Consider the following 27,778-nt stretch of genomic DNA (forward strand, 5'->3'; position numbering starts at 1 on the left):
TGTTGCTTTTGCAATTTTTGTTCTATCAGATTAAATTAGAATCTAGATATTTGTCACTGTTTTTGATTTTGGGGCATTTATGGTTAAGCCATGTTTTTTAAGAGTACAAGCAAATTTTGTGGTGATTTCCTAAAAATCTAATTTGTTTTCTGCTAGGAGATCAACATCATCATCAAACTTAAGAGGTTTATTCTTCTTCCTTCTAGGAAGAAGAATAAACTATCACTCCAATATCACAGTTCTCTAAGTGTGTTACTACAATATATTCTAGGAAGAAGTTAAATAATGACCCTTACTAATAAAATATTACTTCGATGATGTAAAACATAAAAAGCATGGTTTATTAAAACTTTACAGTTAATATTTCTCTAATGTAACAATAGCATCATCAGAGCATGACAAAACGAACAGTTAATGAATTTTAAATCAAGTCATTTAGATAATCAAATGAAATTGCAAAGCAATCCCTCTCTCTGCCTTAATAGATAATAAATGAATTGTTCTAATTAATAAACTATATTAAAATAATTTAAAAACAGGGATGCTTAAGGGTCAAAGCTGTACAACTGAGATGAGACCTCCACATAGCATTTAAAAGGAAAGCAGAGAACTGACCTGAGGTTCCCTAATGTTATTTCCTCACCTTCTCGTGGTGCGCCCTGTTAGTTATCTAACAGGGTGCACCAGTGAGGGGGGAATGAGTTGATAAGAGATGAGTTATTTATCAGTCTAATTGCTCTCCTCTGTATTCAGTCAAGGCATTTTCATGGAGCTTTTAGGAGCCCCACTCCATATGTGAGAGCAGTATTCAATAGCTGGGCAGATTTGTGATCTGTATAAGGTTAACAGCTGTTTATAGGTGAAGTAACGTCTTGAGCGAAAGAGAAAACCTAGTTTTATGGAAGCTGAGGATGCAATGTTGTGATGTGATGTGATGTGTTTATGACAGGAGAGGCATCATGTCCTGAGGTAATTTCAAGAAGAAAAGTCTCATCTTGTCTGGGAATTTGAGTGTTATCAAAAACAATACCAGGGGAAAATGGTTCTTTTTTGTGGGAAATAAGACAGAACTGGGTTTTACTAGCATCGAAGTTGATGATGAAGTTATCTGAGCCCCATTGGAGGATGGCTTGGAGGTCAGAATTAAGGAAGGTTGAGGTAGATGTTCTGTGGGTCGATGTGAGTTGTGTAGGGTAAGATTTATCAAATGAAAGGGAGGAGTGTAATGGGTTGGAGGTCAACTGAAGTAGGTCATTGATATACAGAAGGAAGAGGGTCAGTGAGAGAACTGAACCTTGTGGGACCCCCCAGCATTAGTTGGATGATAAGAGAATAGGGAGCCATCTACCATCAAACATAATGTGAGTCCAGATAGAAAGCTGGCAATCCATCTGCAAGTCCTGAGACAGTCCAAATGATGGGAGTTTTGCTTAGTAAGCCTTTGTGCCAGACCCAGTCAAAGGCTTTAGAGATATTAGGTGAAACTACTTGGGATTCGCCAAATTTCTCCATTTGTCCGGAGATGGGTGATATGAGAGCAGATCATCTGTTGATCAGCATTGACAGAATCCATACTAGTGGTCGCTTAATAGCTGGATACCTTCAAAGTAGAGTGGGAGTTAAGAATTGATGGTTTTCTCCATCACTTTAGATAGGATTGAGGTGAGTGAGATAGGGCAGTAGTTAGATGGCAGCGATTTGTCACCCTTTTGAGGAATAGGTTGAATATAGGCCACTTTCCAGGCTTTGGGATATATATAGCAGTGGAGTAAGAGAGTATGCACAGACAGCATATAATAGGAGTCAGTTCTGCCATCAGGGCCAGGAGGGTTTTTTTTTGTGTCTAATTTAGACAAAGGTTTAGGATCTCTTTCTGGCAAAACTATACATGGGGAATTGTATATTGAGCAGTTGGAATGACTGGGAGCATTTGCCACTGTCAGTTATGCACGCATTGGAAGCAAAGTGTAAAGCCAGGAGATTAGCTTTTTCTGTGGGTGATGTTGCAATTGAGCCATCTGGGTATGATAGGGGTGGGAATGGTGTAGGACAGAAGTTATGACATTGCTTTGGCAAGAGACCAAAAAGCATGGCTGCCATTTGGACAGGTTGCAAGCTTCCTGCTTTTTGCCCATTCAAATTCTGTTTTGGAAGCATTAATAATTTTCTTGTATCTGTTTTGAGCTTCAGTATAGGCACTGAAGGAGAATGTAGTTCTTGATTTGATCCAGTTGTGGTATGCCTGATTTTTCAACTGTACAGCCTAAGCACATCTTTTAAAGAACCAGGGTTTAGATAGGGGTGGCAGTTCAGAGAAGTGAGGGGAATGCATGTTTTCATGCCAGTGAGGATTACTTTGGTGTATATGTTTGGATTGGAAGACCAGAAACAATAGTCCAACCATGGGATGAAGCATAGTAGTCTTGGAGGCTGTCCCATTTGGCACTGTTATAATGCTAAATTCCTTGTGTGTGTGGGTGTGACTGTGTAAGCGTTGTTGCATGGGGGAGGAGATGAGCACTAGGTTGTGGTCAGAATTACCCAGGAGGCTCACTATATATTTGGAAGGATCATTGGTAAGGAAGAGATCTAGGTATTTGGGGAGTGATTCGGGTTATCTGGTATTCTGGTCGGCTTGTGAACAATTTGTGCAAGGTCATTAGTGACAGCAAATGTTTCAGCATCTCTGCCTGCAGAATCTGTGCAACTGGAAGAGGAAAGACGTGGACTGGTTATTACTAACATAATGTCCCAACATAAAAATGTGCACCTAGTCACATGGAGAGAAGAGGCAAAGAAAAGTGTCACTGACCATTTTATTGTTGATAGTGATGCTTTTCACTGGTGCAGGACACCAGAGTGTACAGAGCATTTGAAATTGGAAGTGATCACCATTTAGTCTTCTCATCTCATGTGAACTGTAGACTAAAATATACATATATTATTCAAGAAAAAAATGAAACAGTTTGAGAACATAAAATAAATTAAAGATACCAAGAAATTATATACTTGGTTGAATCCTTTATCCAAGTGTAAGCAAATGTTTGCACTGCATATTAGTTCAGATGCAGACCTGAACTATTTTCAGGACTGGAGCAACTCTGGTGACTTCACATCATTTGCCTTAGTATCCCATAATGCAAAGCCCACCTCCTTGCAGACATGTATAATGCTATGCATTGTGGGAAGGGTTTCACCGGTTTTGACCTTTATTGAGGTCTCATCAGTGGGATCCAGACCCAGAGGTGATATGAAGGTTGAAGTAAGGCAGAATCATATTTTCATATACAAGTTCCCAAAAGGTGTTACACAATATTATTAAATTACTCTGGATTAGAGATAGTTGTTGGAAGTTTTTCCACTTAGTTATACTATAAATTAAAGATACCAAGAAATAATATGCTTGGTTTAATCCTTTATCGAAGAGTAAGCAAACAAGTTTGCACCTAAACTATTTTCAGGATTTTATGGAATACTAACCTAAGTGATGTGAAGTCACAACCTTCTATATACAAGTTGCCCCAGTCCTGAAAATAGTTTACATACACTTGGATAAAGGATTAAACACACGTATATAATTTCTTGGTATCTTTAATTTATAGTATAACCAAGTGGAAAATCTTCCAAATTTCTAACAACTAATCTATCCAGAGTAATTTAATAATAAGGGGTGACACCTTTTGGCAACTCATATATGAAAATATGACTTATTTTCATATATGCCTTACTTACATTATACATACTCATAAGGATATGAGTATGTATTATGCTATTTACATAATGCAAAGTTTACATAATGCTATTTACATTATTTACATATTGCAAAGCTCATAAGGATATGAGCTTTGCATTATAGGATACTTGTGACCTCACATCACTTGCCTTAGCAAGTGATGTGAGGTCACAAGCTTCTATATACGAGTTGTCCCAGCCCTGAAAATAGTTCAGGTGCAAACTTGTTTGCTTACAATTGGATAAAGGATTAAACCAAGTATATCATTTATACTTGGTTTCTTTATATTATAGTATAACCAAGAGGAAAAACATCCAACGAGTTTGAGAACAGAAACCAAACCTTGGAGATTCAGTGCCAAATCCCAAAGAAAACATGGATTGATTCAGCCAGAGAGGCATGAGGTGAGGTTGTCTGCAAAGATAGAAAAGTCAGAACTCCATAGGGGACACTGGAACTGGAAGTTAAAGAGGCAGTAAAGGAAAATAAGAAAGTATATTGAAAGTTCCTGGCAAATAAGTCAGCTTGTGCTCATTGAGAACACAGAGACAAACGTAAGAAAGCTAAACACGGTGTAAAACTAAACAAAGGTCATGGTAAGACATTAGTTAGAACATAGAAAATAAATATCAAGAAGGTGACAAAATATTTTGGAGGTTGTTGAAAAAGCTCAGAAATGGAGTTAGAGTGCTGTAAAAGGAGTTAGAGATGATAAAGGTGACATGAAAACAGGAGAAAAAAGATATTCTTGATGTATAGAGTAATTACTTTGAAAAATTCCTAAATGAAACAAGCAGTGATGACAGCACAATGGTAAAAAACATTCACAGACATGTAATCAGGAATAGATATCCATACTTGAAGTGGAAAAAGCCATCAAAAGCCTGAAATGTGAAAAAGCAGCAGGGGTAGATGATATTCATCCAAAAATGCTCAAGTATAGAGGTATAAAAGTTTTACGGTGGCTGCACTGCATAGTTCAGAAAGCCTGAACAGAGGGACGAATTCCCGATGATTGGAGTAGAGCTCTCATAGTACCCATACATAAAAAGGGAAATAAAACTAAGTGTGAGAATTACAGAGGTATTTCTCTACTGAGTGTTCCTGGTAAGATTTATTCATACTTGAGAAAAGGTTGAGAAGGATTGTGGAAAGGAAGGTTGGTGAAGAACAAGCTGGATTCAGGCCAAACAGAGGCTGTCAGGATTTTCACTTTACGACAAATAGTTGAGAAATCATGGGAATATAACAAAGATGTGTATTTAAGTTTTGTAGATCTGGAAAAGTCATATAACAAGGTGCCAAGAGAAAAGCTATTCAAAACACTATAGTTTTGAATGGGTCATTATATAATTATATGCAAATAAAATCCAGTAATGTCTCATTTCTCATAAAAAAGAACCATTTTCTCCCAGTATTATTTTTGATACTCAAATTTCCAGACAATCTGAGATTTCTCTTCTTGGAATTACCGACATCAAGCCATCATCTCTAGGCATACACACTTGAGTAGAGGCTTAAGTGCTGTGAGGACATTATGTTGGAGGTTTAATGGATTTTTTACAACACTCAAAAAGAATTAAAATAGAATTTAATACTTCCTATATTTCGTCCTAGTCACTAGGACATCTACAGGGATTACAAAACAATTAATGTAACATGTACACAAAAATAACAATGTGCAATGGTGGCATCTACTATAGCCCTGAGTGGGCCACCAATGCACATTGTTACAGACTGTCTAAACAGCTGGCCAACTCTCTGTCCCCTCTCACCGGAAATTCCGCTTCCTATATAAAAAACTCGACCCACTTTAAAGTCCTCACAGAAAATTTAACCTTGAATAATACAGACATATTAGTAAGCTTTCATATCACCTCTTTGTTTAGAAATATTCCCTTAATTGACACTTTATCTCTCTTAGAAAACGTTTTTCCCTCTGACATCTTAGATCTCTTTTCCTTTGCCATCAACTCTGGGTATTTCTCTTGGAAGAAAAAAATCTACAAGCAGATAGAGGGAACCACCATGGGTTCCCCCCCCTCTTACCCCCTTGCCAATTTCTATATGGAAGATTTCGAAAAACGAGCCATAGACTCAGCCCCACTCAAACCTTCTATCTGGCTAAGATATGTAGATGACGTGTTCTCTATTTAGCCTCATGGCCAGACACGTTAGACTCCTTCCTCAGTCATCTCAATAGCCTACATCCAAGAATCCAGTTTACTATGGAAAAGGAAAAGAACAATTGTTTACCCTTCCTAGACACCTTAGTCACACTGCTGCCTAATGATACACTTGCCTTCACTGTATACAGAAAACCCACACACACACAGGCAGATACATTCACAAACTCTCCCACCACCACCCCTCGCAACAATATGGCATCATTAAAACTCTTACCAAGAGAGTCCACAATCTTTGTTCCAGTGGAACCGCCCTCTGGAACTGCCCTACTGAGCTTAACCACATACACAGACCTTTCCTCTCCAACGGTTACAGCGAACACAGTATCAAAAAAATAATCAATTCCTCCCCCATTCCCCGTCCCTCTCGTCAACAAGATTTTAAAAATGCCATCACCATACCCTACATCCGTGGCACTTCGGAAAAAATAGCCAAGATACTAAAAACGTATAACCTACACACAGCATATAAGCCCTACCACAAACTTGCTACCCATATCCATTCTACAAAAGATCAGCTCCCTCCTCTCTCTCTGCCTGGAGTTTACAAAGTACCCTGTTCCTGTAAGCTGGCATACTTTGGACAGACAGGCAGATCGGCATCCATCTGCCTGGAGGAACACAAGTCGTGCATCGTTAAACACAACTATGGCCATTCAGGCTTGGCTGACCATGTTTTGGACACCACCCACAGAGTATCATGGAAGAAAACCACCATGCTCCATCACAGCAAATTCGAGAAAGAGAGACTTTTCTTAGAAGCAGCAGCAGCTCTCAGAAACCAACCAAATCTTAATAAATAAGGTTGCATTAAGCTTCCGAAGATTTGGGAAACACTCATCACCAGAGGTCGTCCCACCTTACATTCCAGGCCACCTACTACCGCCCTTAGAGGGCGTTCCACCTAGATAGGACTTTAGTGTCACCCACGTGGTTGGGCTTAGTATTGTAAGTTTTTGTGTGCATGTTACATTAATTGTTTTGTAATCCCTGTAGATGTCCTAGTGACTAGGACGAAATATAGGAAGTATTAAATTCTATTTTAATTCTTTTTGAGTGTTGTAAAAAATCCATTAAATCTTAGGCATAAACACATAATAACGACTGAATCCTCAGCTTCTAAAAAAACTAGGATTTCTCTTTTGCTCAATATGTTACTTCACCTCTAAATAGCTGTTACCCTTATACAAATCCCAAATCTGCCCAACCATTGAATACTGCTCCCACTGATGGGGTCCCTCAAAATGCTTGACTCAATACCGAGGAGAGCAATCAGACTTATTAATGACCCATCTCTTGCCAACTCACTCCCCCTCACTTTCGCACAAATGATCAGTCTCTGCACTATGTGTTTTCTACAAATATTTCCATGGAAAATGTTCATCCAAAATAGCAATAATAATTCCCCCACTTAGTTCTAAGCTCATTGGAACATGTGCAGCTGCTGCTCAGCATCCCTACACACTGCACCTTGAAAGCCACAGAACAAGTTTCTTCTCCTCCTTCATCACTGCAATTGGGATGGAGGAGAAGATCAGTCATCCCCTTGACGTGTTCACTAAGGAATACAATATACAATCATTCAAATCCAATGTGAACAAGTACCTTCTTTCCCAACCCATACATAGTACTAATATACTATAAGTTGATCTACCAACCTCTTGTTTATGGGCTCGACATAAAAAAAAAAACATCAAGCAATACTTAGTCTTTATTTGAGTTGTAAGTCAGCAGTAAGAATAGAAGAAAGCACAGGAAGATGATTTGATGTTAAATCTGGTGTCAGACAAGGATGTACATTATCCCCTCTGTTATTCATTATCTATATGGATCACATTACGAAGAAAAGTGGTATTAAGCCTGATATCAAAATTGGAGATGTTAATCTCAGCTCTTTGCTTCATGCAAATGATGTTATACTTTTAAATAAATCATATACAAGTCTGCAAGATTCCTAGACTAAATTGAATAACTGTTGTAATAAGTTTGGTATGAAAATCAGCAATAACAAAACAAAGACAAAGAAAATAGGCAGAAGCATTGAAAATATCAACTGCACTGTGAATGGAGAACTTATAGAACAAGTAAAACATTTCAGGTACTTAGGCACAATTTTTAGTGAAGATCGTAAATTAAATATGGAAACGGACAGCAGAATCAATAAAGCCAGTATGATAGGAAGTCAACAGAATAAATTTTGGAATAAGAGAGAAATTAGTCAAAACGCTACATTAGCTGTATACAAGAGAGTGTTCAAACCGATTTTTACTTATGGATCTGAGAGCAGGGTTAGAAATACAAGGGTGGTCTGAAAAGTTCTCAGCCTAACAATGGAAAAACAAATTTATAATTTCAAAATTATTTTTATTTTTCAACATAACCTCCCTCAAGACTAATACATTTATTCCAGCGATGCTCCAGCCGTTATCCTATCCCTGTAGTGGTTCTCGGCTGCAATCGCCTCTTGATTCGAAGAAAAACGCTGATCAGCGAGGATGAGTTTTCGTTTTGGGAAGAAATAGAAGTCAGAGGGAGTCAAATCTGGGGAATAGGGTGGGTATTCCAACAATGCATAGTGCAGATCCCTTAATTTCCGCATTGCCAAAATACTTTTGTGCATTGTCCTGATGAATTTTTTATCCCCCTGCAAACTGGGTCTTTTCTCACGAATTTTTTTGTCTAGTCTGGTTAAAGGATCAGAATAATATTCCCTGGTTTCTGTTTTACCCTTTTCAAGATAATTAATAAAATTAACAAAATGACTTTAGCATCCCAAAACACTGATGTCACGACCTTTCCTGCTGATGGAACCGACTTTGTCTTCTGCCCACAACTGGCTTCTGTCCACTCTTTTGACTACTGTTTGGATAACACTGGTGAATCCAAGTCTCATTCATAGTAATAAATTGATGCACAAAATCAGTTTTATTCTTGTTAAAATGCTCCAAGCACTGTTCAGAAATTTTCGTGCGAGTGCGTTTTTGATCTGCTGTGAGCAAGCACAGTACTCATCTTGCACAAAGCTTTTTCATATGCAGTTCTTCATGCAAAATATATCCTACACATTCTTTTGAAATGCCTATAGTCACGCACTTTGACTCACCAATCATCTAATACCATATCGTGCACTCGATCAATGATTTCTGGTATTGTTACACTCTTTGGACGTTCTTCATGTGGATCATCTTCAAGGCTGGTATAGCCACGTGTAAACTCGGCAGCCCATTTCTTAATTGTCGAAAATGAAGGAGAAGAGTGCCCATGAACCTTTATGAACTTTGAATGAATTTCTTTTGGCATTAAACCTTCTTGTAGAAAGAATTTTATAACCACACGATACTCAATTTTATCCATTTCAGGGGATATGGACAATACTTTTGCTTCAGACAGCTATATAAAACAAACTACTGGATAGAATGACTTACAATTTCACATGGATGCTTATGATAGATGTACTATCTTAGAAAAAAAAAATCTTACCAATAGTGTTATCTATAGTCGAAGCCAAGAACTTTTCAGACCACCCTCGTACAACAATTGACCAAAGACCGCATATATGAGAGTCCTGAGAAAGATTAGGGGCATCAATGGCAATATCATATTAAAAACGAGGATATTAAAAAAGAACTTGACATTGTTAGAATCCCAGGAATGTGTAAGCAGAGCTAATCTCAGGTGGCATGGTCACTTAAACAGAATGGGAGAGGGAAGGTAAGCAAAACAAGTGTTCTCTGCCATTTTGGCAGGAAAGTGACCCAGAGGAAAACCAAGATATAGGTGGATTGATACAGTAAAAAGTGCCTTAGAAGACAGAAATATAAGATCTGATAATGTTGGAGTCTTGACAGGTAACAGATTGATTTGGAGAAAAATTGTAGATAGGAAGTTAGTGATGATATAAGTTTTTCATGTAGTACTATCATATCCTGTACACCCCTTGAGGATACATGTCAGGAATTTGATGACGATGATTTTAAAAATAATTTTTTTGCATGCCATTATATGAATAACTATCTCAAAGCAAAAAATTGGTAGAATAAGCTTTGTTCAAATTTGGTTGCTGCTTTCACAATCCTTGAATAATGTTGAAAATTTAGGAACTGTGATGAAGAAATGCCCCTTCCTTCTATCTAATACCATGGTCATTAGATGTGGCTGTATCATCAGCGATAATATAAAAAGAATATATTCCAACAACTAAATATCTAAATTTTTAAATTGTGTATTCTATCATGTTTTATATGATGGGAAAACACATTAAAAGGGAGAGAGAGAGGGGGAGGGTTACTTTGCAAGGTCACTTAATTATCTACATGATTAGATTTTAATGTCTGTTAACTGTTTATTTTCTTGCTTTGTGTTCATTCAGAAATCTGATCTGTAAAATTTTAACAAACTTTGAATTATTTAGTGAACTGTATTTTTTATCCATTTTACATAATTAAAATAATGTTATGATAACATATATCTTTAAAATATAGTACTGGCATAATAAAAGTAAATATACCTTACTCAGGAAAGAGATGCTATCCATACAACAGTACAATATTAACTCATGATGAAAAGTTTAAATAATATGAAAATCGAAAACCTGACACTTTTGTTTTAGAAGAATAAATTTCTATCTGTTTATGTTTGGTACTGATAGGTATCCATTCACTGTTATAGAAAAAAAAAAAAGAAAAAAAATTTTGAAGAAAAAAAAATGGAAAAAACCATTTGTGCTGGCTTTGAAATGCTCTACAAGAAAATGTATTGAACTATGGAAAGCTGTAGTGAGCGATTGTTTCTCTAAATCCATTCAGGTATTCATTCATTATTTTGACTGGTAAATTCAGGCTCATAACAGAGTTTAATTTATGAATACTATTTCTGATATATCTAACAACCTTGAAATATAGTGTAATAATAATAAAATTTTTCCTTCTCCTTAATGAGAATGTTACTGGGAATACTCTCAATAATATTCTTGTGTTAAATTCTGAAATTCCACTTGGTTGATTATCTAAATGAGTTTTGAGGAAAACATCTTTAAAAGAAAATACTGAGATATTAAAAGTTACAAACTGGAAATGCAGAAGATATATACACAATGAACTTCTAAATAACCTTATTATTATTATATAAATAACAATACCTGTTAGGTGGTGGTGTCTTTTCAAATGTTTTACTAATATTCAACCACTCAATAAGAGATTGAAATTCCTTTGTGTAGTTCTCTAGCATCATAATTGCCTCCTAAAATAAGAGCAACAAAATTAAATAAACCAGACTTGCATATAATATAAGGAGTTACATGACTTCCAACACTTGAGAAATTGGGGATTGGTCACAAGAATAGAATAATCAAATGGTATGAGAGGAAAAACTAAAGCTAGTCAAGAGCAAAGATAGAATAGCCCATTTTAATGGGACAACAAATGCACAATAATTAATAAATGTTATAAATTCTTTAATAACATTATTATTAATGAAATATAATCAATCGAACAACTTTTTCTTATGATTATATTATAAATAGGAAAGTACTCACCCAAGAAGTATATTAACTGTATAGCAATATACAATGTTTTTATCAGTGAAAAAAAAAAATTAAAAAAAACTCCACTTAAAACTCAACACAGAGCTTTACCAAAATAGTCAATGATGCAAGCTATAATTGCTTCCTAGAGAGAAATTTATGCAGAAAAGAAAATGCAAAAAAACTGTGCAGACTAAGTTGGACAGCATGTGCATATTTTTGAAGTGGTTCAATCCTAACGTCACATCATACTTTGAAGTTGAAGCCTAAACCTTCCACAAAAGTGCATGTAGCAAACCATCATAACAATGCTTCGTTGCAATTTCTGAATTTGAAGTTGTTGTTGTTGATGACCTAGCCTTACCTGCATTTTGTGATGAATCTTCTAATTAAAAAAAAAGCAGCAGTTTTGAAGAATTACCCTTGCTCTGTGTGTTTCCACCTGATTATTTTACTACAGTACATTATTTTATCACATATGGTATTTTATTACAGTACTGTACACAGTAATATAAAATTGTATTATTTCACTATAAATAAAGAGTAAAATCAGGCAAAAGTAGACCAACACATTTTAGAACCTAGGCATATTAACTGTTAAGCAAGAGCCTCCATAGCTCAGTCAGTATAGATGAAGTCCTCTGGTTAGGGAAAGACCTGGGTTCAATTCTTGTCCAAGATGTGAAGAAACTTTATCTGGTCTCCGACTAAAGGTGAGTTAGCTGGTCTCATACAGAGGTAGGGGGTTTCTTCACCTAGAAACTTGGGTTTTTAGTCCCCCCAGAACCAGCCCCATGAACACAACACATCTACAGCCATTTAAAAAAGGCTCTGTGACAAGCCAGTTGTTCTCATAATTGCATAATCATAGCGGACCCTGCATCAAGTGGGATAAAAGCGCTATAAAGAGGAAGAAGAAGAAAAACTGTTAACATATCCTTATGGTTCATATAGTGATTCTGGATTTACGACCTTTTCAACTTATGCCGGGATCATCAGAAAGGCTGTACATATAATAATTTCATTAACTATAAATGTTTATTTACATTGTAAATATACAATTATAGTTTTCTTTATTCAGAAAGAGTAAAAATTCATCTTCCTATGCTATCTGAATGTTTATGTCAACAATGTTTATATTGTTACACTGGTGATGAAGATTACAGAGAAATAATGACAGAAGAAAATGTGTTATTGGTGCAAATACAAATAGAACTAAAAAATCTATAATTGGCAAAGTCCATTAAGAATGAACCAAAAATTTATAGTGGTGAAATTGAAAGGACTGCAACAATAATAAGAAACTGCACATTCATTCACCCACCACTCTCCACGTAAAAAATACAACTCCTTACTCCCTTCATCACCATACATCCATTCCATGCAGCATTCCTTCAGCTACTTAAAAATCATATTTATCATATCATCTCTTTTTAGATATACTCTGCAATTTACATTTCCTCAACTCATTCTCCATAACTAATGTTTCCCACTGAGTCCCAATACTACCTTAGTCATTTGTCTCTGATGAAACCAGAAACAATAGCTCAGATAGTATCAACAATGATCTCTCTTGTGAAAAGACCTGGATTTGAATCTCATTAAGGATGCAAAGGACCTTTAACTGAGGGTGAGTTAGCTGATCTGAAAATAGAGGTAACAGGATTATCCAGGAAATTCCAGTTTTTCATCCACCAAAACAAGTGAACTAAGTGGAGAATTCACACAAATAATACACAATACTGGCCTAGACTCAGTTGCTTTAGCCATAATCTCAACTAAATCAAACTCTCCCCCTTGCTACAGTTTCTGTGTATGATGCATCGATTCCTTGTATTTGAGCACAGTCCTTTGGGTCAACGTCTAATGTTCAATACTTCTGGCCATCTTCTTTTCTCTCTTTCTCTCGCTCACAGATGGTACCAGCCTCATTTTAAGTAATAACAGCATCCATTAGGCTGATCTAATATTATTCGTTCCCTCCAGCTCCTGAACAGATGATTATGAAAGATTACCTCTCATTGAACTGAAAACATCTTATTATATGCCTTTCCTGATCTTTCACCAGAAAGAAATCAGTAGAATCTTAAATAACTTGGATATCAAGAAGTCTCATGGTCCTGATACTATTCCTCCCTCCCAAATGGTAACTATACTAACACTCTTCCTATATTAGATTTACAACGGTTGGCTTTTTTTTCTGTTATACTCATGTTTCCAAAAAAAAAAAAAAAAGGGAAACAAAAGTCAATCATGAAACTATTATCCCATTGTCCTCAGTTCTGTTTTTTGAAGAATAATGGAATGTCGTTTTCAGCCAAATTTTCATCACCAGAAGGCACAGCAAATAATTAGTGACCAGCAATGTCTACCACTCTTAATTCACTGATCTCCTAATTATCATCTACCGTTGAAAACAGGCAAAAAAAAAAAAAAAAAAAAAAAAAAAAAAAAAAAAAAAAAAAAAGGATCAAAGAGACTCGTGCACGTTATTGATATTTCCAAGGTTTGAGTGAGTCTGGCATTTTCATCACAAATGAACCTTCTAAGTACATTGTGGATGCTGTTTGTTCTCTTGGTAATTCAAATTACAACCTAAAAGTTGCTTATGGAGAAACATTCGCACAGACACATTCATCCACATATTGTCTATAGCTTCATTAAATGAAGCTATAGACAATATAATCAATAATAATATAGACAATAATAATCCATTCCTTAAATGGATTATTACAGCTGGTCATTTGAATGCATTGCTAAAGCAATTCATATGCAGAAACATTCATTCCATGTTCAGACTTTAATTTCTAATTCCTCATATATGCCTTGTGTACCAAGAAATGTGCCAAGGCTATTCAAGATATCAATCAAGAAAATAACAACTGGCTTTCACAGAAATTTTCTATCTTCCTTTTCTGCCTATAATAAACCTCAAAAATAGTTTAAAGAAAATTATCAAGACATTCAAAACTCACTTTGAAAGTGTAAATGCAGGAAAGTTCCATATTTCCAAACGGCAGTCATCCTAACTAGTTGAAACTTTTGCCTAATCTTGTGTCCACCTCATCTGCACTTGATTATATCTCATGATTACTCACAGAAAATCACAATCATCTGGCTTCTTAATTTTCTTCAGTTCTTGTACTCCATTCAGTAAATATCATCCTACCATTCCAAATTCAAAACATTTAATACATTGTTTGATTTTTTGCAAAAAAAGAGACTAGGAGAAACTTCGAGCTGAATACCAAAAAATTCCCATTGTCCTGATATATTTCTTCCCAAAATTATGATCTAAACGTGGTTATGCTGTGGATGAGTATTCATCATATGGCCTGGCTAGGCAAAACAATTACAAGTTCACTGTTGAATTAGAAAACAAGAGATCTCTGCCTTTTTTTTTCTGATGCATTCTTGGAGGTCTCTGAACAGAATAAACTTTGAATGATATATGCACGTAAACACAAGAAAGATATTTAATTAACCAAATATTTCAGTCTGGAAATAGCAGACCATCCTCAGTGGTATTACAAGAACAGTTTAAAAAAAAAAATGCATGCAAATATTATTCACAAGTTTCCTTAAAATAGCAGAATAAACTTTGTAATTTAGTCTATAGAAACCAACACAACAGGAAAATACCCCCCCCCCCCCCCATGTATAGTTCCACCATCCATCACAAATAATTAATATTATAAAACCCCAACAAGATAGAGAATATAACAAAAAATGTCAAGCAATACAAAGAAAAGATGCTAAGAACTCAAAGCACCTCGGGTTTATCCTTCCGAAAAATGGTTATAATAAAAAAAATCGTGGAGAATATCCATAAAGAGTCCCCTAAATCAAAAAAATGGACAGAAAAAACAAGAATACAGAGTGTGTTGCTTTCTTACATATTGTCTGTCATGGATAAGATCTCAGAGATATTGTGTCAGCAAGCAATACAAAGTGTCTTTCTCCCTGGTAAATAAGATCCCAAGTTTTCTTTATCCTCCCTCAATTAACACTCAAAACACCAAGAGTATACAAGATTAACTGGTGAAATTTGCTATGTGAGAGAAATAGGCTGATCAAGAGAGATACACACATCTTCTTCTTCCTTTCCAGGCTTATAGGCCAAGTAGCCTGTTCCGGACTCAATTCCATCTTTTTAAGGGTCTTCCTCTGCATTGAGTACCTTTTGGGATAGATACACATTAGAACAAATAAAGGATGTTGTGGGGGGGGGGGGGGAGCATCATCTAGTAACACATGCAACAGAGACAAATTATCAAGCACTTGAGCAGCATACAGAAATGATCTATATCGATTACAATTTCTTCATCAGAGCATTCACAGACTTATCAGAAATGATAAAACACACTAATCAATGCAACAAGGAACAAGGTATGATCTTACATCAGCTTTGGCAATCTTTCGTTAAAAACCTAGACCATGCTAATCTTGAACATCCAACACATCACATCACTAGCCATCATAATACAATAAAAACTGCATGTACACAACATTTTAAATCAATTTCAAATGTTTTGTATTACTGATACCATCAGCTAACTTGTTTCAAGATCAGTTTAGTTTTTATTTCATTCTCCTGAAGAAGTGTGCTATAAGGTATACAAAACTAGAAACTAGTAAAGATTAAAACTTAAACTATTCAACAAACCGTCTCCATGTGGCAGACAAACTTTCAATATGTACCTCATAAAAAAAAAAAAAAAAAAAGTCTCCAAAGCAGGATTTCTCCAAATATTCTAAAGGTTTGTGTTCCAGAGTTAACTACTGTTTTGTATGAATATTATTCTTTAATCCTCCTGTGTGATTTATTTTGACTGGCACAAGGAATTTATTTATTTATTTATTTATTTATTTATTCATATGGAGTTTCCTCCCTTTTCTCCCCCGTCCTTATTGGGGCAAGTTGAGCCCCTCATGGGGGGGGGGGGGTTAAGTATTTATGGCTGTAAATCCGTGTGTTCACAGGACCAGTTTCCCTGCTTGCAGAATGAAAAATCCCAGATAAACTGGGAGGAAAAACCCTGATGTCCACGCACAAGACCGGCTAACTTGGCAGTGGCTGAGGAAGATCCTTAAGCTCCTCACATCAATGATGGGAATCAAACCCAGGGCACTCCTTCCACAGGGATATGGTTGCAAAGCACATAGCCACTAGGCTAACCGCACGGACACAAAAGGAATGATAATTTACCATCTTTTTCTATTTCCAAAATGACTACTCAAGGAAGTTAATAAAAAAATTACAGTAGAACTCTATTATAACGAATTCCACTGGACCGCAAATATTTGTTCGTAATAACCACTATTCGTTATATCCAAGAAGGTCATAATTTGAGCGAATTAAAAATATTTTCAGATTTTTCTCAGCATAGGTATGTTGGGTAACATAAATACATATCTGTATACATACATATAGAGAACAAAAATTTATTTTTAAAACTTCACATTTTTACATAAAAAATCATCAAGTGGCTTTGCACAAGACGCATATTTCATACATTTGAAATTGTTCCTTATACCACTAAGATGCTTGAATGTATCGTCTGAACTTACAGATCACGATTCCATAAATCTTGTTAAAATATGTAAAGCACTTTCTGCTTCAGGCAACGATTTTCTCATCATTGTTATTTTCTACCTCGGAGTCACTACTACTATTATCTTCTTCTGGTGTATGAGAGATTTATTTTAAGATGTCAGCATCTGTCAGTATACCCAAAGTTGTGATGCCATTATCAATGTCTGCGCACATTTCAAAATTGTTCAAGTTTCACACTTTTAACCATGCTGATAACAGTAAGTTATCCTCTTCATCTCCTTCAGTTTCGCACTCGTATTCCGCAAGACTGGCTTTCTTAAAACAGTTTTGTATCGTAGACGATGACACCAAATTCCAAACATCACTTATTAAACGTATTGCGTGAAGTACACTGATCTTCGAGTCGTAAGCATAAGCATTTTCCACGGATTTTTCTCTGCATTCTATCTGTTCCAAGACTATCAGACGACGAAAATGGGATTTAAAACTTCTAATTACGCCTTGAGCAAGTGATTACAAGACAAATGTCACATTCGGTGGCAAAAAAACAAGTTTTATGTTTGTTAAATTAGCCACTACAGGATGGGCAGGAAAGTTATCAATCAATAACAAAATTTTCCGGTTTTCACTGCGAAGATTTTTATCCCACTTGCGAATTTCATTTTCGAAAATTGAAGATGTCATCCAGGCCTTCTTATTCGCTGTATAATCAACGGGAAGTTTCTTTATGTTTTTAAAGCATCTAGGCGTTGGCGATTTTCCAATTACAAGAAGCTTTCTTTTATCGCTACTGGTCATGTTCGCACAAACTAAAACTGTGAGTCTATTTTTGATAAGTTTTCCACCAATGCACTTTTCATTTTTAAATTGAAAAGTTTTATTGGCACTAAATTATAAAAAACCCTGCTTCATCTGCATTATAAATGTTGTTGTATCCATACCTTCATTTGATGTCTGGCCATACATTTTGATCCAGTCAGAAACAAAGTTTTTGTGAACGGACAATGCCTCGCCACTTACTTTTGCATAGACAATATCGTTTCTGTTCTTAAAGCGATCAATCCACCCATTGTTGCATTTAAAATCGCTATAACCAAGTTGAACAGCAAATTTTTCAGTTTGAACTTTCAAAATTGGTCTGCTAATAGGTAAGCCAGCAGTTCTTTGCACTTTAAACCACGAAAGAAGTGCCTAGTCAACGTCACTTTTATTACACTTTTTAAGTTTTTTACTTCGATAAATTTTTTTCAAAAGCTTTCAGAGTCAACTCACGATTCTTCCAAATTGTTTATATTGTAGATGGGGACAAACCATACTTCTTTGCTACTGTCAGATTTGATTGGCCACTTTCCACTCTCCTGTATAATTTCTACTTTTTCGGAAACCGATAAAATTTTCCGTTTGACTCCCGACATTTTTCCAGAACCAGAAAATGCGTATATACGAAATGTCAGTAAAGGAACGACTAACATGTATTATTCGTTCATTATTCCCGTGAAACGAATTCGTAATAAACATGAAATACATGCATTAAATCAAATGTAATTCAAATATACCTTAAAAATTATTCGTTATAAATGTGAATTCGCTGTAACCGTGATCGTTATAACTGAGTTCTACTGTATTATATTCTGAAAAACCATCTTGTTCAAGTACCTTATCCCACCCTACTCTAGACTGATTGTTAAAACTGATCACCATCAAAACAGCCTTCAGTGCAATTAATACTTTACAAAGCTTTCTACATTCCCCTAAAAATGACATTCCATTTTACAGAAAATCTTGAATACAAGATCCCTTGTTTCTGCAGAAAAGTGTATGTAGGCAGCTGTAAGTGGTAGCTCATTCAGGGTGTTAGCATCATCAAGAGATTTTTGCCAGAATTCTTGATGGTTGCTCCTACTTTACACCACAGATTCTGCAGAAGACAGAAACTATGGTGTGAGATGAGATAACTCTGGCTGACTTTGCACAAATATTGGATGTCTGTAATCATTCAGCTGTTGCGAGCACACTCTTTTGTTGTAAGACCAGTTCTTCTAATAACTGGTGGAAGCTATACCAGAAAGCTGGTCGAGATCAATCACTTTTGTAGGTTTTAAGAAGCCTGTGATTTGTCTACAACCCTCGTTTAACACTGCATCAAGTTTTGAGGTGTGACATGAATTTATCCATATTGGGCATGCACATTCTGTGGGTGCAAAACATAAGGAAAGAGCTGCATTTCTGAAAGTAACATATGTGCCCTTTTATGATTTTTTATAAGTTTTTAGTTTTTGTAGCATGATGTTCCCTATACAAACTTATACTTCTTTATAGAATTTTGCTCTCTATACGTAATTAACAGTCAAAGTATGGTCAAGAGTGACATCCAAATATATAATGGTTACTTTTAGTGCTAGGACTGTAGTCTTCCATGTAACGTTTAGTTCTCTGTCAGCTTCATGATTGTTGAAGTGAAATTAGGCTTAGCTGGGTGTTACTCTTGACCAGATCCTGCCATTTAACCTCCCATCCAGCCAAAGTAGAAGAAATAAACAAACCACCTTAGCATTTTTCAAGGATCAAAAGCTGAGCAACTTTCTGCCTTTTATCACGTAATTACTCTCCTATGCTATTTAATTCCTTTAATGGTGATTGTAATTATTAATGGAGCAACCTTAAGTTCACTTGACTGAAAGTATGCTGTTTTAACATGTTCGCTGCCACACTACTTCAGCATAGTTTGTTCCCGTACGCAAGCAATTTCACTTCTTCAAGGTCAGTACAGGTAATCTCGTTGCCAGCAGTAATCGACATACGAGTATGCTCGTAGATGGTATATGCTTGTGTGGAGCATATACCATCTACGAGTATATATACAGTTTTGCTGCTAGCTCCACAGGCCAAGCATTTTCACTTCTTCAAGGTCAGTACGGGTAATCTCGTTGCTGGCGGTAAGCGTCATACAAGTATACTCGTAGCTGGCTTGTGGTGCTGATATACCAACTACGAGTATACTCATAGTTGGCAGCGAACGTGTTAATTGGAATTTCCTTCATTGTTCTTCAATATTTTTCTATATTTCTATTTCTGTACAATTTATTTATTGTGTCTGTTCCCAAAAAATAAAAACAAATTCATGTTTAAAAATAAAATAAATAATCTATTCTGAAATGTGAACAGAAATTAACCTTAAGCATTGGTAAATTTTCCATCTTTTATTTTTCAAAACAGTGCAATGTAAGAGATAATAACTAAGGGAAGGGAATAATTAAGCATTTTATAGAAAGTTGTTGGAAGTTTTTCCACTTGGTTACATTATAAATTAAATATACCAAGAAATTATATACTTGGTTTAATCTTTTATCCATGTGTAAGCAAACAAGTTTACAGCTGAACTATTTTCAGGATTGGGGAAACTTGTATAAAGAAGCTAAGACTTCACATCATCCTGAAATCAGCCATCAGCCAGTCCTGAAAATAGTTCAGGTGCAAACATTTTTGCTTATGCTTGGATAAAGGATTAAACTAAGTATATAATTTCTTGGCATCTCCAATTTATAATATAACCAAGTGGAAAAAATTCCAACAACTTTCTCTAATCCCGAGTATTTTAATAATAAGGTGTGACACCTTTTGGCTACTCGTATATGAAAATATGACTTTTGCATTACTTCAACCTTAACTTATGAACTATAAGAACTTTACTTCAACAAGCTTTGTTAGATTGCTCCACCTTTGCAATGAGTTGCCTGGTGTTGTACTACCTTACCGCAGTCCTGAAGATACTTTCAGGCGCAAAACTTTGTTTGCTCACACTTTGATAAAAAAATTAAACTAAATTTATTATAGTCTAACCAGTGAAAAATAAACTTTCAACATCTTTCTCTAAATCCAGAGTAATTTAATAAAAAGGAGGCACACCGTTTGGCAACTCCTATAGGTAGAGATGACCTTGCTAATGCTTCTGCCTGGTATCTCCACTTGGGCCTGGCTCCCACTGAAGAGACCTCAATAAAGGTCAAAACTGGTCTGGGTAGTGACCCTTCCCATAATGCATAGCATTATACATGCATGTCCACAAGGAGATGTGCTTTGCATTATGGAATACTATGGTGAGTGATGAAGTCTTAGCTTCTTTATATGAGTTGCCCCAGTCCTGAAAATACTACAGGCTCAAACTTGTTTGCTTACACTTGGATAAAGGATTAAACCAAGTATATAATTTCTTGGTATCTTTAATTTATAAGCATTTTATAATAAACTTAACTTGAAATTCATTTTTTTCAAAATTTTTATTTGTGGGATATCTGAATTTTAATATAGATTCCATATTTTTTGTTGTCATTATTTTATAAGTCTGATTCCTGGAATATGAGGTTGCCTTGCACTAATGCTATAATGGATATCCTGTAGGCAAAGAATACAATAGTGTTGTTCATTTCATATGCATGCAATGTTCATTGTTGATCCTGAAAAGCATAAGCATATTACTCTGCACCAGATGGTGTTTCGAAAGATCAAAGAAAGTCAAAAAAAAAAAAAAAGTAATTCCCAGCAATGTGATGTTCTTGCTAGGATCCCTATTATGCACATGTATAAACTATATACATGTGCATAACTGTATATATGAAAATAATCAAATACAAATAAGATTAAATCATGAGCTATTATATACAAAAGAGATAAACCAAGGGGTCCGACAGGGATGTCCCCTCTCAGCAACTCTTTTTAATATCTACTTAAATGAAATAATAATAAAATGGAGTAAAAATTTACATCAAGGAATTAAACTTTCTCCTACAGCTAACTTAAACACTCTCCTCTTTGCCGACAACCAAATAATAATTACAAATTCTGAAGATAAACTACAGAAAGCTATTTTAGATCTAAATGAAATATCCAAAGATTATGGTATGATGATATCAACAGAAAAATCAAAAACTATGGCCTTTAAAGGACAAGATCCAGCAAGAACTAAAATAGTAATAGATAACAAGATCTTAGAACAGATGAATTTATTTAACTACCTAGGATGTATGATCACATATGAAAATGAAAAAGATATAAAAGTAAAACTGGCAAAATATTTAAAAATAACAGGTGTAATTAACTCTATTATTAAAACACTTAAGGAATAGAACAACGTAGTTAAGGATATAAATTAAATTAAACTTTAATAAATATTTTCCGATATTGTTCTATTCCTTAAGTGTTTTAATAATGCATAACCAACGTATAAGCCTGTCTACGATAATTAACTCTATATATGTATGGAAGCGAAATCTGGACAATAAAACAAAAAGACAAACAAAGATTAACAACAGCAGAAATGAAGTTTATGAGAAAAACTGCAAAGTATACCCTATTTGATCACAAAAGAAACAAAGATATTATGAAAGAATTAAACCAAGAACCAGCAATAGAAAAAATTAAAAAATATAAACATAAATGGATGGAACACATTCAAAGAATGAAAACAGAAAGATTACCAAAACAAGCCTTAAAGTACAAGCCATTAGGAAAAAGAAAACCAGGACGTCCTCTTAAACGATTCAATGCTGATGATGATGATAAACTAAACTGTCAGTTTATTAGAACAGTCCTCAAAGCAGCCTCAATATGAGAGCAAGGATTCAATGTCCTCAATAAATGAAGCGGCTAATCTAGATTCATTTGCATCTTTCACTTCTCTCAGATTGTATCGTTGCAGAAATGAAGTATAACAAGTTGCTATTGCAGCAGCTTGTTCTACTTCATTCCACGAATTCAAATTGAATGAGATGTAATGACTATGTGGGGTAGAGACAATGAAGAATGGCCAAGTCACCCGAATAGTGTGTCTTGTGACATGGCACATTATCGTGTGGGGAAGTAACCATCCTCAGATGGATAAAATTCTGCAGAAATGAATGGCTGGACTGATATTCATCTGGTCATTAACAACATTCAAGTAAACTACAACATTCAGAGTGACCAACAGCGTAAGGTGACAACTACTGTCATATCTTATCCACACCATCTGCATGGAACTGGAATTGAGATTTTTCAGCTCAAAAAAATATTTTCCTCTCTTTGAGTATCTGTGTTCTTAACGACCACTGTACCCCAACAGTTGCTTGACTGCTGTTCCAACCCATCTGCGATACAGTGCAACTCAATGCATGTTCCTGTGTGACTCAGAAAACTGGATTTGTATTGCACTGCCATTTAACCAATTTGCTGCAACTCAGTGTCCATCTCACACAGTAACAAGATATCTCCATTCACAGGACTGCCATTGGATGGATGGATGTTTTCTAGCTGTTCAAACATTCTTGGTACTCTTCAGTCATTATGCACTCCATCAGAATGACAGTCTATACCTGCTCAGGCATGCTTATCACGGACTATTGCCACATCCAAGGTCACTTGATTGTGCTGCCCTATCACACTAAATCACATGCGTGTGTGAACACACATATGCACACAATCCCTCAATATCTGGCAGCTTTATAATTTTATAATGTGATACTGTTTCTAATAATTTCTAAATAACTTAGGGAATTGAAACAACGTAGATACGAATATAAATTGAATTATATTTTAATAGATATTTCCGATATTTCGGCAATGTCACATTGCCATTTTCTAAAGGAACTTACGAAAAGGCAGGTGCACACAAGGCAATAACAATACAGTAACTGAGAATGAAGATTTGAAGCTATCGTTCTCCTAGAAGTCCTGATGGTGCCCTCTGGAGGGCTAAGTAGGCGTTCTTGGCCGTTGGGCTGAAGGTCTGCTGATGTATGCCTCCCAAATTTGGGGCAGTCGCATACAACCAAATTTGTTGAGGTTTGGAGAGTTTCTTAGGGCAGAGGCTGATTCCATAAATAATCTTTCGAATTTATATTTGCTCCGGTGTATTATTGTTGCTTCCTTCCACCGTATTCTGTGGCGAGTATCCAGAGCATGGTCTGCAAGACCAGAATGGCTATACTTGTAAAACCGGATGTAGTCCTTGTGTTCAGAAATTCTGATATTTGCTGTCCTGCCTGTTTGGTCAAAGTACGACAGTTTACAACTGCAAGGGACCTGGTATACACAAGGTAGGTCTAGGGGAAGTGGTTGGTCTTTGGTAGAGCAGATAAGGGATGCCAATTTTTTGTAAGGCCTGTAACAGGAGGTGAGGTCATGTTTTTTTAGAATTTTGGTAATTTTTTCTGAGGTGCCTCGGATGTAGGGGATGGTGATGGATTTAGAGTAATCTTTTTTGTGGAGGGGGGAGGAGGGGGGGTTGTGGTTTATGCCATTGTGTGTGTGTGTGTGTGAGAGAGAGAGAGAGAGAAGTGAGCATATGAGAGTAAGGGATTATGTACTTTAAAATTTTATATATTATTAAATTTTAAAGTATAACAAAGTATATGTATGTATACATACATATATATATATATATACACACTTTAAAATTAAGAACTAAAGGGGGATAAAAAAAGGTTAAACTAGAACCTGTTTAGTAACTGAAATATCCAAAAGTAGCTTCATGACATACCATTAAATCTTTTCCTACCTTACACTCAACTATGCTTTCATCTGTTTCACAAGTTTGGTAAATTTCATCAACTGCCCGATGCAAGTTCTCAAACAGAAATGCCCAGTACCTTGCTCTCAAATCTTTCTGGGGATTTCTACCAGCTGATGCTGATCTAACTCTATTTGGTGAATGATAAAATGTAGGAGAACACCGTTTACTAGCATGAGAGTGGCTTCCACTTTCTTCATCAGTTTTATCAGTAGATACAGACTGAGGAAGTGGCCTTGGAGAAGCAGATTTTGGGCGAGGAGAAGCTGGAGGTTTTTTGGCAATTTTAGCTAAAAAAAAAAAAAAATATATATATATATATATTTTATATTTCACACTCTTGACTGTAAACATATACATATAGCACATTAATGGAAAACTACTACTAGATTGGTTAGTTGATTAAAGGTATACTGGTGCAAGGACCGTATAGGTCATACTGTGCAAAATCAAAGATTATAGCAGTACTCAAGGTAATAATAAACATTAATAAAAGGTAAATCAGCCTGCAGTATGTAAGAATGCATAAGATCACAGTGACCTATGCAGAGCCTAGCAAGAATTTAATTTCAGGCTTAATCTTATGCAACTTTATTTGTCAGTGCTTCCTATCATGATGACTGCAATTGAATAATTAGTACTGATCTTATAAACTGTCTGTAGTTTGTATATAGGATTGACAAACCGTATGCTGATCTAGTAGCTGAAGTTTCATTTTCTCTAATTCCACTATAGCTGGGTATCCACAGCACAGCTGAAGATCTAAATTAAGGGTTTTCATTTTAAACAACAGTTCTGAACCTCACAAAGCAATGGATGCATATTATACACTGGAGAAGAGTGGCTTATAAAGAACGCAAAGAATCTGTATAAATTATACACTTTTGGCAGCATTTTTCTTTTATTTCTGCAATCTGTATTCATTAAATAACTGCATGTAGTTAGATGATTATGTGTGAGACTTCCTTAGTTGACACAGTGATAGGTTTCAGGATGGAATATAAACCTGACATGGAGGAATGCTGTTATTATGTTTAGTGCAGATAATGTTGTCAATATTCATGCTAATAGCTTGCATAATCTCTTGCATACCAAAGGGATGTATAACAGTCTGACATGAGTGGTATTGAGCTTAGCCCCTGTAGAATGCTCTTGAAGAGACTTTATTTTAAGTGATAAACCAGTTCATCTGCTTCAACATAATGACTCTGAATGGGATATGTGTGAAAAGTACCAGCAGCTACCCTGATGATGGGTAGGATCCAACCATCATAGTCCACTCTGCTATGCAGATCCATTGACATGGGACCCATAATCCAACTTTGAATGGATAAGTGCATGATAAAGATGAATCAATGAAGATCAATCAAGACCCCATTCAAGAACAGAGTACAAAAGAGATTCGATGCTCTCTTGCACTTTTTCCTCAGTTGGCAAATGTATGCAAGCAATGTAAGCCTTCTATCAAAGATGAGTCCTAGGAACTTGGCTTCTGTTGCTACTGGAATAATACTTTATCCAATTCTTTTAACTCAGGATCTGGATGAAAAGAGTGTTTTCAACAGGTGTATGTATACACTTTTTTCTGCTGAAAACTTGGGAAACACCCACAAAAACTATTACTAAATAATCTCTCTCTATTATCGTCATCCTCACCATCTGCCTAAGACAGGTTGAGACAACCACGAATGATATATTTCCGGTCTAATTTGTCTGCAGTCGAGTTATTTAAATTTCTGTAAGAGTTCAGATCACTTATACTTGATGTTTTCTGTATGTTTCCTACTAAGTCTTTCTGGCAGCATCTTTCCTTCTACTCTTCCATTCTGGGGAATCAAATCTGAGAGAATCTTTTAGCAGGTATTATGTACACGTGTTCTATACCAATGTAACTGTTTTTCTTTGTTTCTTGTTATTAGTGAAATAAGGCAGTGTAATTCTTATCTGATCTCCTGATATATTATATATATATCCCCCCCCCACACACACACTATGTTGTTTTATTTATTTTCCTCAAACACTTTATTGTTTTCAAAGTCTATCAATAACCTAAGTCTTTGCACTGGGGAAAAGAATTGTGGAAACACTGAGCTATGTACTTTGATTAAGTTCTTTAGAGATGTTTATTTTTACATATACTAGTAAGTTTGGTCATAGTAGATCATCCTAGATTTATTCTGTGTTCGATAGTTCTTCATAATTAAACCTGTCTGTGATCAATATGTCTAAGTAACTGAATTTTTTAACTTGTTCTAGTTCTCCCACTTATAAGTTAAGTTCTACTCCATTTCTATCAATTGCCATTGTTTTGGTTTTACTAAAACTTATCTGCATTGCATAGCTTAACTGCTTGCCTCTGGATCTTTTCCACCACTTCCTCATCTCCAAGAAACTCAAGTGACTTGAACACAGTAATCCATAAGTGGCCATATCAAGACCCTAAAAAGAGGAATGATAGAGACCTTCAAGTTGATTAATATAGATTAATCACCTGGTTAATACAGAAGGGATTATAAAAAGAGGGGACAGTAAGATGGGATAAATGAGAGACCATTCCTGGAAGTTGTATAAAGATGTGGTGAAAGAGGATGTGAAGAATAGATTTTTTACAGAGTGGAATGCATTGCTAGAGTACATTATGATGCACGAAGTCTAAATAATTTCAAGATTCAATATGATTGAAATGTCGTTGGTTGAGTAAGCCTCACACAATCAGTCTGCTGAATCCATTGAGGTTACTGTAATAATAATTGCAAGTATAGCCTCAGGATAATATGAGATTATCAAGACCAATCTGAATTAATTCAGAACTCAGATAAATAAATCTGAGTAATAAATAAATGGAACATATTAAGAAATTTCACTGAGAGGTGGATATCTACTGCTTCAAAAACAGTGTTAAGCTGGATGTACTGAAATGGGGTATCGTCGCCCATAAGGATAGTACTTCCTCATTGAAAATGTCCATCTCCAGTTCTGTCCTCCGAAAAAAACAGTGAAATGGCACCTTAAGGTGGGGTTCTCAATGAGTTTTAAATATGTCTCCTGCAAACAGAAACATGCAAATTCATATTTCTACTGAACTATGATTATCACTGATATTTTAGTGGAAAAATCAATAATAGTTGTGATGCAACAATTTCCTTATTCTCTAGGTTTTGAAGACATACAATTTCCAAGAGGTCAATAGTTTACCTGTGTCTGGATTGGATTGTGTTTGTGAATTGATTTTAGGAAA

General features: G+C 35.6%; 1 protein-coding gene across 2 annotated transcripts in view; it reads right to left on the reverse strand.

Annotated features, from left to right (window-relative positions):
• ssp3 (SCAPER domain-containing protein short spindle 3) overlaps positions 1–27,778 on the reverse strand; it is a 460,137-nt gene that overhangs the window by 358,828 nt on the left and 73,531 nt on the right. For both annotated transcript variants that reach the window (XM_090403385.1, XM_090403386.1), the window contains 2 exons: positions 24,529–24,830; positions 11,057–11,157 (listed from right to left, as the gene is read on the reverse strand). In XM_090403385.1, the coding sequence (XP_090259511.1) occupies positions 11,057–11,157; positions 24,529–24,830 (403 nt within the window). The remainder of the gene's footprint in view (positions 1–11,056; positions 11,158–24,528; positions 24,831–27,778) is intronic.

Source organism: Typopeltis vanoorti, chromosome 14 (genome assembly GCF_054136105.1).
Source record: "Typopeltis vanoorti isolate ZY-2024b chromosome 14, IOZ_Tvanoo_1.0, whole genome shotgun sequence".
In the NCBI taxonomy this organism is placed as follows: Eukaryota; Metazoa; Arthropoda; class Arachnida; order Uropygi; family Thelyphonidae; genus Typopeltis; species Typopeltis vanoorti.